The sequence below is a fragment of the Drosophila sulfurigaster genome, chromosome 2R (assembly GCF_023558435.1).
Source record: "Drosophila sulfurigaster albostrigata strain 15112-1811.04 chromosome 2R, ASM2355843v2, whole genome shotgun sequence".
In the NCBI taxonomy this organism is placed as follows: Eukaryota; Metazoa; Arthropoda; class Insecta; order Diptera; family Drosophilidae; genus Drosophila; species Drosophila sulfurigaster.
This window is the reverse complement of record NC_084882.1, coordinates 36103934-36121035: the sequence shown is the minus strand read 5'-3', so window position 1 is coordinate 36121035 and position 17102 is coordinate 36103934. Positions and strand designations below refer to the sequence as shown.

Genomic DNA, 17102 nt, shown 5'->3' with positions numbered 1-17102 from the left:
AGGCATTGAGAAACTAAAGTTATAATATATAGTGTAAAGTATATACCAAATATAATACTAAATGTCATTGTTCAATATATTGAATATATATACTGAGTCATACTAAATAGTATAAAGTATTTAGTATATACTAAAATGTATTACTAAATGTCACTCTTGAATATTTTAAATAGTTTTAGTATACTTTATATGTTAAGGTATATTCTTTTCAAACTTTTATGCATAGTATATACTAAATATAATACTAAAATTCATTCTTGAATATTTTAAATATTAATTTTGTATATTATATATATATTCTATTCACTATTTTCCAATAAAAATCTAGTACATATTTATAGTATATAGAATATACTATATATTGTGCAAAGTCTTGAATATACTAGATAGATTTTTTTCGCTCTATTATAAGTGAAAAGAAATATTTAGTATTTAGAGTATATACCATATACTATAAATTGTATGAAGTCACTCTTAAATATAATAAATATTTACTTTTTGCTAAATATATATTGTTTTCACTGTATTATAAATAAAAAGAAATATTTGGTATAAAAATGTAAGTATATAGTTGTAGTATATACTAAACATTGTATTAAATTACTCTTGAATATACTAAATATTTCTTTTTTACTATACATAAGTTCATTTCACCCTCTTCGAAATGAAATGATCAGTATATCATAATCATCATGCACAAATAAATATTGTATATTATTTATGGTATAAAGTTACTCTTTAATATACTAAATATGCCTCTTATGACATATTCTCTTCACTCTTTTATAAACGTAGTATTTCTTGTAGTCACCTCTTTAAATGCTGCAATTACGATCGAGTCATCATCATCATCGCTGAGTGCATCTTAATTTTGGGAGATGAGTAAACCCAGAAGCAAGCAGCGATCAGCAGAGAAGAAACTCGTTCTGTGTAACTCATTATTCAACGCACATTTCATTTAAATTAAAAAAAAAACAGTGTTATTAAAACCACAAAGCGAACAAAGAACCTTCAAATTGAATTTCACAAGAAGAAGGAGAGAAGCTCGTTTGTTGTTGAGGCACAATTATAAGTACCACAAGTAATACTTATGTTGTTCAGCAAGAAACAAGCAACAAGCTAAACGAGTAGTTTAAAATACTTGTAGTTTAAGCTGATTACCGAGCGAGACACAAGGGTTAACGACCAGACGCGAAATCAAAAAGAACAAAAATTGAACTCGAAAATTTCAATTGAATTTCAATGTCGAGCAACTCTTTTCGATTAGAGTATAAAACACGCGACAAATGCAAATTGGAAATGGAATTGGAAACTCTAGAAAAGCCAGAGAAACTGGCACAAACACCCAAAGATACAGAGAGGGAGATAGCTAGAGAAGAGTGAGAGAGGGAGACAGAGTTAAGACGATATTCGTGAGCTGGCCTCAAGCTGTTGTTGTCAATTGGACAGCAAAACGCAATTTGGGTTAATTGTTGTTGCACCGACGCATTCGAGATTTGGATTGAGACTTGGAGTCTGAGCTGGAAGATGGAATATGGAATTGCGAGTGAAATAACAGCCAATTAATGCAGCGGAAATGCAGCGCAAAAAAAAAGAAAAATGAAGGTGCATTAAACACGTCATAAAACACTGTCACTTTTTTGTGTTCAGCAAAGTCAGTTGAGTGTGTCGCCAATGGAAATGGTTGCTGGTTGCAATTTACTGGTTGCAAGTTACTGGTTGCCAGTTGCCACACAATTACGCGTTGGGGCAGCATTCTTGCGTGCAAGCCTTGACCATGAAATAGACAAACAGCAATTGCAACAATTCCAACTCCAAGGCAATTAAATCGCTTTGAAATGTTCGTTAGAAACTGAAATTGTCCAAGTGAAGATTGTGTTGCAGCCAAGTCTTTGCTTGTGGTCAATGCCACAGAGAAAGAGATAGAGACAGAGATAGTTGTTGCTCCTTTGACTTTGGCTCTAACGAGTATTTATCATTGTCATATTCGCATCTAGTTCAACTGGTTTGCTAACCAAACTCAAACATCGCTGGCCAAAATGGAGCTGTCTGTCAATTAGCGACAGCTCAACAAACACACACACACACACACATACAACAATATGTGACAGTGCAGTGAACTATTGTTATTGTTGTTGTTGCTGGTTGAAGTCTTCATTGTTTATGATTTGTTAATGTCAACCGGCTCGTTGGACACACATAATTGGCTATGAATATGCAGAAGCGCAGTCCGCAGTGACATGGCACCTCACTCTATCTCTCTCCCTCTCTCTCTATCTCTCTTCCGCACTTGAATTAACCCATTGGCAACCACTAAACAAGCAAAACATTATTCAAACCTCTTTAATTACCCCTTTTGTTGTATGCAAAACTTAAATACCGATTTTTGGTGCATTTCCCGTTATTTCCGTGTGTGCTGGGCGTTTTATCAAATACTCGCTGAAATTGCATATCCCATTAATAACGGTAATTACATGCAAAACGATCTTCAACCAGTTTTCAACTTCGATCAAGTGATATGAAAAATGATTTAAAGCGTTTTTCACGCTCTCAACTCTCAATTCACTTTCGACTTCGACTTCAATGGGTTTATTGTTGTGTTTGTGTTATCCATTTTGGACTTAATTAGAATTAATGTTTAACACATCTGCCACTTAATTTCAATTGATATTAAGCATGTGCTAAAAGCGCAGTTAACTTGTGTCAAGTGTTGTTAACAGTGTTGGGAAACGTATGATTAATGTTAGCTTCATGTTTGCATACTTTGAATAAGTAAAAATAATAATAGGTATAGAATTATTTACATTTAAATTTTATAAAATTAAATTGGTTCAACAGAGTATAGTTTAAATGCATTGCTTAGTTCAATTTTAATATAATAATTAAATTGAAATGTATGTAACAGGCACAACGAGTCATTTCTGATATACCAAATATAGTTTTTGGTATATTTTAGTATTTTTAAATACACATAATTAAATTGGTTTGACAAATTAGTTCAATTTAAATATAATAATTGAATTGAAATGTATGTAACAGGCTTTTCTGACATACCAAATATAGCTTTTGGTATATTTTAGTATATTTTCATTACAATAGTATACAACAAATATAGAATTATTCCTATTTAAATATACAAAATTAAATTGACCTAACAAATTATAGCATAGATGTTTTTTATTTCAATTTAATAACAACAATTAAGTTTTATATGGCATTGCTGATATACCAAATATAGATTTTGGTATATTTTAGTATTTTTTAGGTATACAAAATTAGATTGGTTAAAAATGTATAGTCCATCTAATACAAATAAATTTCTTTTATACTCTATAGGAAATGAAAGAATCATTTCTGATATACAGAATATAGCCTTCGGTATATTTTAGTATATTTTAAATATACAAAATTAAATTGGTGCAACAAATTATAGTAGAAATGTATCGCTTACCTCCATCTAATAACAATAATTATCCTTTCTATTCTACATGAAATGTCTGTAAGAGACTAAACGATGCATTTCTTATATACCAAATTATAGCCTTCGGTATATTTCAGTATTTTTTCGTTATACTTAAATAAAAACACCGCAATGTTTTGCTTGCATTGAAAATATCTAGAGGGTATCTCACAGTCGAGGCTACATTAGGTGATTCTATTTAAATTCAGAGGGATAAAAATGCGCTTAATTGAATTTAATATTGTTAAGCTTTCCCAAAGTTGATTAACCCATCTAATGTGCTATGAAAAGTATAAACTTAAGCGTGGTTTAATGTTAATTATATAAATATTTCTTAGTTCAAATAAAGAATGGTAATATAAGTGATATAATTATGTCTTTTCATAATAAACGAAATTGATCATAGAATTAAATATTTAGCTTAGCAGCACCTAAGGGTTAATCTGCGTATGTGCAATTTTTGAAGGTGTGTAGAAACAAGAATTGAGATCAGTTGCGTTTAACAAGTAAAGCAGTGTTGTTCACTCGAAAATGGATTTACCTTTATCTTATATTCTCACTCTGCTAATAAGCTTGACAACTGCAACAACGACTTTGCCACCTGAATATTGGACCAGAAAGGAGTCAATTAACAGGCCAACTAAATCCCCCGCTATCCCTAAGTTACCCCTCGCCATACACTATGAAACACTCTGTCCGGAGAGCATGTATTTTATTCAACACCGACTGCACGATGCTCTACAAGAAAACAATTGGTGGCGTGGATCTAAAACTGTATCCCTTTGGCACAGCGAAAGTGAGTTTGATCAACTTAATTATTGCTACAGTTTGAAATATTGAAGTAGTTCTACAATAATACTGATCTGAACCGCATGGAAGTCCATTGTCAACATGGCGAAAAACAATGCGAACTGAATGCGCTTCATGCTTGTATTTTGGAAGAACTGGAAATTCAGTCTGCTTTCCAGTTGATCAATTGCATGCTGCGATCCTATGGCAATGGTATAGATGAGTATTTCAGGCATCTCAAACTGGATGTCACAGCAGTGAAGAAGTGTAAAGAAAGCAGAACAACAGCGGAGATCTTCACGCCCTACGGCAAAGAAGCACTCGCTATTCAGTTGTCCGTAGCTCCCAGTATTGTGTTTGATAATGTAAGTATGCCTCTCAAACTGTATTAGGTTTTACATTCACTGTTCTTCACAGCGCTTTGAGCCCCACCAGCCAGTGTTGCCAGTTTAGCAATTTTATGGCTAGTTCTAGCCATTTTGAAAGGCCGAATGCTAGAAAAATTAAGAAATTGCTACTAGCTATAAATCTAGCTACTTTAAAATATACTTCAGCTATTTTCGGCAATTTTCTCGAACCCGTGATTTAGGTCTGTGAAAATTACCAGTTACAGCGAAAATACTCTAAGTGACTTGAGTGAAAATACTTATCGAACAGTGATTTCTACTTTTGACCATCACTGCTTTGTGTGTTTCATCTCTAGTTTGTGGTGTACATTAAGTGACGCAAAAAAAGTGATGCAAAAATGCCTAAAGTGCTTTATACGCAAAAGTTTCGCGATGCTTGGATGCAGGCTAGTGAGTTCAAGTCCTGGATCCGGAAGGATGAGACGGATTTGTCAAAAGCTTACTGTAGCTACTGCAAATGCAGTATTAAAGCGAAAATATTCGATTTAAGGGCTCATGCTGAGACGAAGAAGCACATTTCGGCATCGAGTTGCTTCAGTCAAACCAACAAAATTTCGTATTATTAATATTCCTCTTTATAGATACGGCCTGCGCAGAAATGGAAAATGCTGCCACGATTATGAAGTGCCAACAAAATTTTTAAAAATGATGGCCGAAAATGAAAAATATAACAATGAAGACAGTGAAGATGTAGATTTAATAAAATCATTATTGGACATTTAAATTAAAATTCAATTTTTTGGTGTTTTTGGGGTAATTTGGTTATTTTTTGGGGTAACAAAATGTTAGCCATTTTTTCAGCCATTTTTACAAACAAATTTGCTATTTTCAGCTAGTTTTTTTCGTAAATCTGGCATTATTTTTTGTTCAAGACCTGGCAACACTGCCACCAGCAGAGAAAAATTCCCTACAACTTCGAGGCTTTCTTCTGCAGCGCGTATGAACGAAAATTCCGAATTAAACTTCCCCCTTGCGATCGATTAATATGTGCCTGTCAATGCCAAGCGCTTCTAAACTGTAACAATACGAACTTGAACTAATAATAAGTGTCAACTGCATGCTGCGCATTCAAAACTGTAAAAAGTAGAGTAAAATTCCCTGCACAGTAAAATTCCCTACAACTTCGAGGCTTTCAAAATTAAACTTCCCACTTGCGATCGATTAATGTGTCTTCCTCTCGATGCCAATTGCTTCTAAACGGTAACAAAGCAAATTAGGTGTACAATTAAATATACTTTATGTTCCCATGCTAAAGTTCCCAACTTGTGTATTCAGTATTTAAATAGATAACTTATTAAAATATTTCCAATTTTATATTCATAACAATAATAATAGAAATAATGAAATTAATTCTTTTTATATTTATGAAAGATAAAAAAATGTTTATTAACCAACTTATGTATTCAGTATTTAAAAAATACCTTATTAAAAATATTTCAAATTTTATATTCATGACAATACTAACAGAAATAGTGAAATTATTCCTTTTTATATAAACGACAGATAAAAAATGTTTATTGCCAAACATATGTGCAATAATCAGTATTAAAAAGATAACTTATTAAAATACAGTATGTCAAGAAACTTTTTACACACTGAAAAAAACATATTTTTTGACTTTGCATGCAAAAATAAGGCTTTAATATCTTTTTTTCCATGTTTTTTTAATACAACACCATTTTATAACTTATTTTAAATGAGTATGTTTAAAAATAAAAACAATCTAGCGAAAGGTAAAATTTTAAAGCAACAAAATATGAGTTTACACATTTTTTGTCACTGTATTCGTATTATCTATTTTATAATCATAACAATAATAATAGAAATAGGGAAATTATTTCTTTTTATATTTAAGAAAGATAAAAAATGTTCTTCAGGCAATTAACAACTTATCAGTATTCAAAAGATAATTTATTCAAATATTTCGTATTTCATATTCATAACAATAATAATAATAATAGTGAAATTATTTCCTTTTATATTTGTGCAAAACAAATAAAGTTCTCCAGACCATTAATTAAATTCTTTTAGCACCCCCAAGGGTTAAAACTGCGTGTGTGCAATGTTCTAATGTGTATATTTAATTAATATATTGGCTTAATGTGTATAATTATTGGTTTAATAGCGGGTAAACCAAGCACGTAATTGGCTTTCGCATGTTCTGTCGTGTTTGCTAAGCAACCGCAATGGGTTAATCGACTAAAATACACGCAAAGAGTGTGTGGGAGAGCGAGACGGAGATGGAGATGAGAGAAGAGAGAACGAAAAGCAGACGCGCAGATCTAAATATATGAACGTATGTGTGTGTGTGTGTGTGTATCAACGAATTTATATTCATAGATAACAACGGAACTGAACAAAAAACAAAAACAAATGCGAGTGGCTAGTTTGCATAGCAGAGAAAGAATGAGAAGGGGAAGGGGAAGGGGAAGGGGAGAGAGAGAATGTGCACGCTGATCGCTTTTGTAGTTTTATTTTAGAACACACATTTGAGAGGAACTCAAAACAGTTGCGTTTCACAAGTGAAGCTGTGTTGTTCACTCTTCAAAATGGATTTAACTTTCGCTTTGGCTTTTATTTTGACGACGCTGCTGATAAGCTTGACAACTGGAACAACTTCAACAACTGAGATCAGCAGCAGCAGCACAACTGCATCCCCCCGCTATTCCTAAGCTACCCCTCGCCATACACTATGAAGCACTCTGCCCCGATAGCATGTTCTTCATACGACGCCGACTGCACGATGCTCTATTCGACAACGATTGGTGGCCACGCGTGGATCTAAAACTTTATCCCTTTGGCAAGGCGAATGTGAGTTCTAAAGATTTACCTTTATCGCTACAGTTTGACAAGCGCTTTGTTAGTTCTACAATAACACAGATCTGAACCGCATAGAAGTGTATTGTCAGCATGGCGAACCAGAGTGCGAACTGAATGCTCTGCATGCCTGCATCCTGGAGACTCTGGAACTTCAGTCAGCTTTCCAGCTGATCAACTGCATGCTGCGTTCTTACAGCAATGCTATAGATCAGTGTTCCAAGCATCTCAAACTGGATGTCACGGCAGCCAAGCAGTGTAAAGAAAGCAGAACAACAGCAGAAATTCTTAGACCCTACGGCAGAGAGACACTCGCTATCCAATTGTCCTTTGTGCCCAGTATTGTGTTTGACAATGTAAGTAATATGCATTTCAAACTGTAACGATTTTTACCTCTTCTACTTTCCACAGCGCTTTGAGCCCTACGAGCAGAGCAGTATTCGTTACAACTTTGAGTCAAATTTCTGTCGCGAATACGAAACCAAATTTCAAATTAAGTTGCCAACTTGCGGCTGATTAATGTACATCTGTCAGTGCCAATTATTCGTAAACTGTAATAAAATCAACTTGCAATAATTCCAGTCCCAGCTAAAAATGGGACTTGCGTAACTTAGCTTAGACACACACCCTCAACATATTTCCCTCCCGTATCGTATGTGCTAAAAACCTTTATTCACATAGCAGAGAGCTTTAGGCGAAGCAGCTTCGCCGCATAGCAAGCAGCTTTGAGTAGCTTGCTCGCAGCTTTTAGCTGTTTGATGTGGCAACGCTCAAACCAGTTTTAGCTTTCTGGCAACCATGCGCAAGGTAACGGCCGCTTGCTTTTCGTAACGTCTGCAAACCAAAAACATTGCAAATGATTAAGAAAAATAGATAAATGTGTGAAACATGAGCGCTTATTAAATGCAATAATCTAGGTAATCAATTCCAAATTGGCTGCTAACAAGATTAAATCGTGCTGGGGCCAAGCCATAAAATCGTAATTTATTAAATATCAAATTGCAGACGCCCCTTAAATTGCGACACATCAATATTTTGCAATCTGAGGCACAACACCTCGGGGCAAGCTATTCAACATGCCACATGCAACATGCGCTCTCACAAAAAGAAGAAGCGCCATACATAATAATTTGCCAGACGATTTGTTCGCGAATTCACAACCAGTTTTGAGGGCGATGATAACAGAGGGGAGAGCTGAAGTGTGGGAGGGGGGAAATTAATGGCTTGGCTACTGCGAATAGATTCGCTGGGATCTATTTTCGCTTTGTTGCGAGTTGTGCTCTAAACAATTGACAGTAGCAAAAAAAGGTCAGCAAAATTTCCCTGCAAAGCATTTTTTCGATTACGTTCACCTTTACTTAGGGAACACTTCTTGGATCTGGGTAATATTTTGGTAATATTTGTTTTTAGTGATAGTAAATATTTATAACCAAATTTTTGATATCATTTGCATTCATTTTAGTTACAAATTATTATTCAAAATTGTATTTTATTAAAAAATAAAGCAAAATTAGAAAGTTTTCCCTCAACATTAGCGACTAGAAATGTTTTCACTGTATTCCAGACAAAAAAAAGGTCAGCAAACTTTCCCTTCAAAGCAGTTGACGTTTACTTTTACTTGGGGAACACTTCTTAGATCTGGGTAATATTATATATGGGAAATATTTGTTTTTGCTGATAGTAAATAGTTATATACAAATTGTTTATATCATTTGTATTTTTAATTTTAACTACAAATTATTATTTTAAATTGCATTTTATTAAAAATAAAGCAGAATTAGAAAATACTCTTTCAATACTAGTGCTTAAATCACATTTCGATAGTCAATCAAAAAAAGGTTAAACAAAATATCCCATCAAAGCAGTTTTTCGATGGCGTTCACTTTTACTTAGGGAACACTTCTTGGATCTTGGTAATATTTGTTTTTGCTGATAGTAAATATTTTTTTAGCTAAATTTTGATACCATTTGCATTCATTTTAATTACAAATTATTCAAAATTGTATTTTATCGAAAAATAAAGCAGAATTAGAAAAGTTTTCACTGTATTCAAAAAAAGATCAGCAAAATTTCCCTTCAAAGCAGTTTTTCGATGGCGTTAACCTTTTCTTAGGGAACACTTCTTACATCTGGGTAATATTTGGGTAATTATTTGTTTTTGGTGATAGTCAATATTTGTAGGTAAATTTTTGATATCATTTGCTTTCATTTTAATTACAAATTATTAGAAATTTGATCGAAAAATAAAGGAGAATTAGAAAGTATTCCCTCAACGCAAGTGACTAGAAAAGTTTTTACTATATTCCAGACAAAAAATGATCAGCAAAATTTCCCTTCATAGCAGTTTTCGATGGCGTTCACTTCACTTATGCCATTCAAAATTGGGTGATATTTCTTTTTAGTGATAGTAAATATGTATTTTAAAATCTTGTATATCATTTGCATTCATTTTAATTATAAATGATTATTTGAAAATGTATTTTATTAAAAAATAAAACAGAATTAGAAAATATTCCCTCAAAAAATTAGAATTAGATTAGAATTAGAAAAATTTCCCTTCAAAGCAGTTCACCTTTACTTAGGGAACTTCTTAGATCTTTTTCCAGTAAAAATTGGGTGATATTTCTTTTTGGTGATAGTAACTATGTATTTTAAAGTCTTGTATATCATTTGCATTCATTTCAATTACAAGTTATTATTCGAAATTGTATATTATTAATAAATAAAGCAGAATTAGAAAGTATTCCCTCACTAGAAAAGTTTTCACTGTACTCCAGACGGGTTCAATGTCACGCAATGTCAGGGTTTGAGTCTGGGTTAAAGTCTAGGCTGGAGTTTGAGTCTGCGTCTAAGTCGGGTTTTGCTTTTTGTCTTAGGCACATTTCGATAGTCAATCGATTCGCTGTGTGTGTTGAGCACTTACGCAATTTGTTGCCAGCTGCGACTGTCTGTCTGTGTGTCTGTCTGTGTGTGTGTATGTGTGAATGTGTGTAAAAGTGTGAGTGTGTGTGTGGCATGCCCAGCGGGGCAAGGTTTCAAGCGCGTGTCAGCAGCAGCAGCAAAAAGCAGCTGAGAGTCCACTACGAATGCCAGCAGGCTGTAAGTGGGCGTTTTGGGGGGTCGTGGGGTCAGCAGGGGGCGTGGCTAGTGCATGACAGAGTGCCTAGACATTCCCCCGCCCCCCTGTTGTGCTTTGAATTCGAGTTATTGCCAGTTATTTCAGACGGCGCTGTTGCTGTCGCTGCTGCAACAAAGCGTGGCAGCAGCCAGAGGCATTGCTGCTGCTGTTGCTGCTGCCTTTATGGCATGTAAACTGAATCTCAGTTGGCGAGAAGCGGCGAAAAAATTTTAATTTGCACACAGAACAAGTTTAAGTGGCAGGCCATGTGGCAACTGAGGGCGCTTGTGGCATCAATAGTATTGTGTTGACGACGCAGCGGAGATGCGATTTAGTTGCAACCCCCCTCCCTTTGTCCCCCTTTTACACTCCCCCTGGGTAGCCGCAAGTTGCAACCCCTTTGGGCTATTTGGCCAAAACTCGTTTCGCACAGAAACAACAACCGCTGTTGCAACAACAACGGCAACTGCAGCAACAACAACTGCAACTGCAACATCAATGGCGCTGCACAAGAAGAAAAATAGCAAACAAATTTACTGCCAATTTGCTGCTCATTTCGCTTAGGAAGGTGACATGGCCATGCAACATGCGTGGCATCTGTGTGGCAGCGTTGGCATGCATGTGGCATGCAGCACACACAGCACACAGCAGTGTGGCAAGGGGAAACTCCGACACACACTTTTCGAGCGTATGTGTTTCGCATTTTTACACTTAATTGCTCCGCTTTGCTCCAAATTGAACAGACTGTTAAAAGGGGGGAGGAGTGGGGAGGAGGAGGGAGGAGGGGTAAGGTAGTGGAGGGGGCGTGAACGAGGGCGTCGACTAGCGTGAAACCTCGAGCTGGGCAACAAAAAGCGCAACAACGGCAGCAAAAGGGGCTTAAAAACACACACACACATACTTACATATATAAACAAACACACACACTTACACACACACAATTACACACACATATATATATTACACACACATGTGTAGTCAGGACTTTTAGTTTAGTTTGTCGGCTGCAAGTTTATGGAGTTTTTGGTTCGAGTTCTCGATAACGTTTAAAATGCCAATAGAGCGAAGCAGCCCCGAAAAACGTTAAACAAACAAAACAACAAACGAAACAACAACAACAACAACAAGAATGGGGAAAACAGGAGCAAACAACAAAAGGCTGCAACTAACTATTTTCGGCGCGATAATCGCCGTCAATTGCATTGGCAATTGCAATTGCAATTCGAGTTGGAGTTGGATTTAGAGAAGGGGAGCAACGTTTGCCTTTTGCCGAATTTGCGCAATTTGTGGCAACTTTTGTGGAACATAATTTTAGTGGCAATTACTTGCGTGCCACGTGCCACCAATGCATGCCTCACCTCTCCATCTTCTTCTTCTTCTCATCAACTGGCCAGCAAAATATAAAAAAAAACACATGTTAGAAAGCTACAATTGAGGGTGCTCGACTTTGAGATACCGAATTTCATAAAAAACCCATATTTCAAAAATGTACAGAAAATATTAAAATTTGTACCCATTTTAAAAATAATCATGTTCTAAAATATACCAGAAATATACCGCATATACTAAAATATACTGAATGCTTGGTATTAAAACAACATACATATATAAGAAACATGTAAGAAAGTTGCAGTCGAGTGTGTTCGACTTTGAGATTCCGAATTTCATAAAAAAAACATGTTTTAAAAAATGTATAAAAAATATACCACAAGATTACTAAAATATTTCGTGGACACTCGACTCTGATATACTAATTTTCAATAGAATCATGTTCTAAAATAAACCAGAAATATACCGTATATACTAAAATATACTGAATGTTTGGTATTAAAACAATATACATATATATTATATATATATTATAAAACATGTAATAAAGCTACAGTCGAGTGTGATATACTCATTTTTAAAAGAACCATATTCTAAAAATATAACGAAAATATACCGCAAAAATACTAAAATATGTTATTCTGAACATACTGGACTCTAAGAAACCCGTTTTCAATAAAATCGTATTCTAAAAAAAGAATAAAAATATACCACAAAAATACTAAACACATTTACAATGCAACAGTATTCTACAAATTTACAAAAAATATACCATAAAAATACTAAGTTATTCCGAACACACTCGATTCAGAAATGTCCATTTGCAATAAATTCATATTCTAAAAATATACCAAAAATATACCGCAAAGTAGTGCGAGATACACATTCTGAATAGAACCACATTCTAAAACTATACCGAAATTTAACCGCAAAAATACTAAACTATTCTGAGGACACTTGACTCTGAGATACCCATCAAAAGAACCATATTCAAAAAAATTCAGCAAAAAAATATAAAATATATACTGAAGGCTCAAAATATACCGTAGAATATAAAATATACCATATTGTCAGCCAAAGCAACTTAGACCCGATTGACGTCTCGTCTGTTTGACGCTGATCAATATATATATATTGTCATAATCTAGACCCGATTGAGGTCGAAGGTGTCTTCTCCCGACTCTTACATACATTCCCTGCATTCACAAACTTATAATACCCTTCTACCATATGGGTAACGGGTATAAAAAAGGAGCAGCAGCAGCTGAATTTATGCGCTAAAACTTCCGTTTGATTTGAAGTAGAAAAATTGCATGCAATTTGATTTGGCCAAAGGATGAAGGTGAGAGGACGGGGGGGAAGGTTGATCGGGTTATTCATTTAAATTATAAATGCATGCGGAATGTTTAATTTTTGAATAGCCAAGGATTTGCAGTCCTTGCCACACACACTGAGACTGAGAAAGTGAGAAAGAAAGTAGTGGAAAAGTGACGTTCACATTTATAGAAGGCAGCACATTCGATTCGCATTAATCTTCATTTGTTTCAGCATAGACTGGCTGCCCCTTCGTCCCGTTATCCCCCTCTCCCCTTGTGACTACTCCTTATTCAGCTCCAGCTGCAAAAAGGACAAATACAAATCGCAGAGCAGAGCAGAGCGAAGCGAAGAAATGTCTGCGAAGAGGAGAAAAGCCATAGGTCATAAATTAGATTTTCCATTAAGCATATAAAAGCACCTTTTGGTTATCCTCAAATGCGTCGTTGCTCGTTTTCCCCGATTTCCTCGATTTCCCCGATTTCCTCGTTTTCTTCGCTTGCCTGCCTGATAAAAGGCAAAAATCCAACTGTGCTGCAAAATCGAAGAAAAGCATTGAATAAACGAATGAGCCGACGATTGAGCTGAGCTGAGCTGAGATGGGGAGAAGAATGTTGTTGGTCGAAGTCGAAGGTGTGCAGCAAGTGCAACGAGGGGGCGTGGCAGGAGGAGGGAGGAGGGGGTCAACAGCAGCCATATTGAATGGATTTGCACAAACGTGCTGCAAAAGTTTCTGCTGACACAAAAGGATGCAAACGAAAGACGCAGCGGGAGAAAATATCGTCGAAGGAGCTTGGACATATTTTTGCATAGTATTCAAACACTCACACTCATTCTGAGGAATGAGTACACTCATTTGCGGCTGCCTTTATGAACACAAGAGTTATTGCCATTCGCATTGCTTTAATCAGCTAAGGGCGCAAATGAAGGCCACATTGAAATCCCGTAAACGTTAACGTAAACGTAATGAGCCTTTTTCGGCCAGCCCATAAAAAGTCATATAAACATTTCAATTAACGTGGAGCACACGTAGTCGATGTCTCCATCTCCATCTCTGTTCACACCTGCCAAGCTCTGGCGATGAATGAGCCATGGCTTTGATAAATTGAAGCAACAGCAAAAGACGAGGCATGGAATGTTCTCCTGCTGCTGAGGTCTTCTCTGAGGTCGTTTCGTTTCAATTCATGCCATTGCCTGGCTAATTTAGTGAGGAAATGGACACAGCCACGAGAGCCAATGGCCAACAACCATTCACAGCAACAGCAACAACAGCAGGAGGAACAACAACAGCAACTACTACGTCAATGGGCGACGACACAAATGTGTCGTATTCAAGGTCATAAAACGTGCGACACACAACCGGTAATCAAAGCATGAAATTAATTTCCAATTGATTTTGGACCCTCAGTTGCTCTCTGCTTTCTCCCTCAGTTCCAATCGCAATCGCTGCAGGAAGTTGACCAACGGAAGTGCGAAACGATAAACAGCCAACCAGAGAGAGAGAGAGATGCAGAGAGAGTGTGAGATGGGAAAAGAGAAGTCCCCAGCATTGGAAGCAGAAGCAGCTGCTTGGGGCAGTCAAAGTGGGGGTGAAAAGAGGGGAGTGAGTGGGGCATTAAACGATCAAGCGTTTAATGACACCCGGCCAGCCATTGATTTGGCCAAGTTACGAAAGAGACTCAGAGACTCAGAGAGAGAGGGGAAGGGGAAGGGAGTGCTCTATGGTCGATGTTGAGTCAACACAGCCGCAGGGACAGCAGTCAGTCAATAGACGAAAGGACACAGCTCAAGCAGCGAGGTGCACTTCAATGCTAATGAGAAAAGTGTCAAACAATTTGAAGGGTAGCAACATTAAACACTTTCTTGATGTCTTTACGTGATATATAATGGTATCATATTAAACGTACATCAAGATTAGAAAATTTAAGCTCAAGTTAAACTAAATTCTATTCATGTCAATTTAGAATTCTGAAATACTGACTATTGAAATAGCTTCGTATTATTTTACCTTAAGAGGTAAGTTTATGAAAGTATATAAAAATAAATAAATACTAAATAAATTGCATAAAAACATATGTGTTTGTTTAGGCAAAATACTTTCAAATCTCTTGGAAGCTCTAAATTAAAAAAATAATGAAAAATGTTAAGAAATTTCCCAATTTGCATTGTAAAAAACAAAAAAAGAAACGGAAACATATTGTAAATACATGTGTATCAATATGGTATATTTTGAATATTGTAGTATATCGATATAGTATATTTATTGATACAGTATATATTTATGGTATATTTTTGAAGTATATTGATAATAGTATATTTTGAATGTCACAGCATATCGATATGAAATTTTTTGAATGTAGTAGTATATTGTTATGGTATATTTTCAATGTAGAATGTTGAATATAGTGATACATTGCTATGGTATTTTTGAAATGTTACTACCCTATTTGACATGGTATATTTCGAATGTGGTAGTATATTGATTTGGAATATTTTGAGTGTTGTAGTATATGAATATGGTATATTTCAAATACTGCAGTAGATTGCTACCACGGTATATTTTGAGGGTAGTATTATATTGTTATGGTATATTTTGAGTGTAGTATTATATTGATATATCATTTATATATTTTGAATGTAGTAGTATAAGGATATATCATTTATAGATTGTTGCACATATATTTTACTTTCGAACGGATGCACATATATTTAATAATTCCTTAGTTAGTCTTCAACAACTGGCAACTATCAAAACAGCAACATACAAAGCTGCCCTCGTTGTCAAAGCAATGACAGCAACAGCGACAGGCATTGAGAAGGCATGACCATCAATATGAGACGAATGCCAATGTCCCCACTCATGCAGCACAGTTGAGACCAGAGCAGACCATAACAGAAGCGCAGAGCAGCCAAGCATCAGACCAAGAGCAGAGCAGCTGGCAATGGTCAGAGCAACACTTGGCCTAGGCCGCAGCACAAACAACTGAAGCGGGGCATTTAATGTCGCTCTGGCTGTCATCACCCCAAATCGAAAACACAACAAAACCCAGTCGAAAAGGAAAAAAAAAAGCTGAGAAAAACGAGAGCAGAGAAAAAATGTGACAGACGAACCAAATGAGAAGCGATGTGGATGTGGAATGGGGGGGAGGGAGGCAAGAGGATGGCATCCTTGACGTTTGTTCGCTCGTTGACGCCCAAAAGCAACTCGCAACGCTTTCACTCTCTCTTCCACCCCCCCTCTTTCCCTCTACCATTCCTCATTGCGGGTGTCCAGAGTCCCGTTCAGAGTGCGAGATGTGTTCCATGTCTAATGTCGAAATGGTTAGTTTCACTTTTTGCGTCAGAAATCGTAAAATTGGATATAAAATTTTACGAGCGTGTGGCCTCCCCTCTCCCTCCCCCTTCTCTTCAGCCACCTCTCCTGGCTGACCATCTCGAGTGTGCTCTGTTTTCTGTTTGACGATGACATTGGTGGTAGATGCTTCAGTTGCTGCCTCTGTTGCTCTTGCCGCACGAATTTGTCCTGCGCCTCTATTTCGTATTTGGTCACGGCGCAAATTTTTGATGCTTAACTAGAAATGGCAGCTGAAGTGGCAGCAGCAGCAACAACCACAAAAACAACAGCAACAACATCGAGGCAACTGCGTGTCGAGCAGCATTTTGTGTTTGTGCGTTTTTCCTACCGTTTTTTTTTTGTGTTGGTTGCTGGCAATAAATCATTTATGCAAGTTGCTGTTGCTATTTGAGTTGAAATTTGTTTAACAATTTTGCTTGTTAAAAATTAAAGCGCCCTAGACTCGACTCCACTTCAGTTGCAGCCACTTCGCTATAAGGAATCGTCTTGACTTTGGCTTTGTCTTCCAATTTT

At 36.1% G+C, this 17102-nt stretch overlaps 2 protein-coding genes and 1 long non-coding RNA gene across 3 annotated transcripts; all 3 read left to right on the top strand.

Annotated features, from left to right (window-relative positions):
- The first annotated feature begins 4193 nt into the window (after positions 1-4193).
- LOC133836848 (GILT-like protein 3) lies at positions 4194-4679 on the top strand. The gene is made up of 2 exons (XM_062267436.1): positions 4194-4256; positions 4306-4679. The coding sequence occupies exons 1-2, from the start codon at positions 4194-4196 to the stop codon at positions 4639-4641; spliced, it is 399 nt and encodes a 132-aa protein (XP_062123420.1). The 3' UTR covers positions 4642-4679.
- Positions 4680-7153: 2474 nt separating this feature from the next.
- On the top strand, positions 7154-8049 carry LOC133835899 (GILT-like protein 3). The gene is made up of 3 exons (XM_062266060.1): positions 7154-7467; positions 7521-7829; positions 7885-8049. Exons 1-3 carry the CDS (start codon positions 7372-7374, stop codon positions 7987-7989), a joined length of 510 nt encoding a protein of 169 aa, XP_062122044.1. The 5' UTR covers positions 7154-7371; the 3' UTR covers positions 7990-8049.
- An 8207-nt stretch (positions 8050-16256) lies between these two features.
- On the top strand, positions 16257-16834 carry LOC133837943 (uncharacterized). The gene is made up of 2 exons (XR_009893888.1): positions 16257-16555; positions 16647-16834. It is a non-coding gene; the product is annotated as an uncharacterized LOC133837943 (long non-coding RNA).
- Positions 16835-17102: the final 268 nt, after the last annotated feature.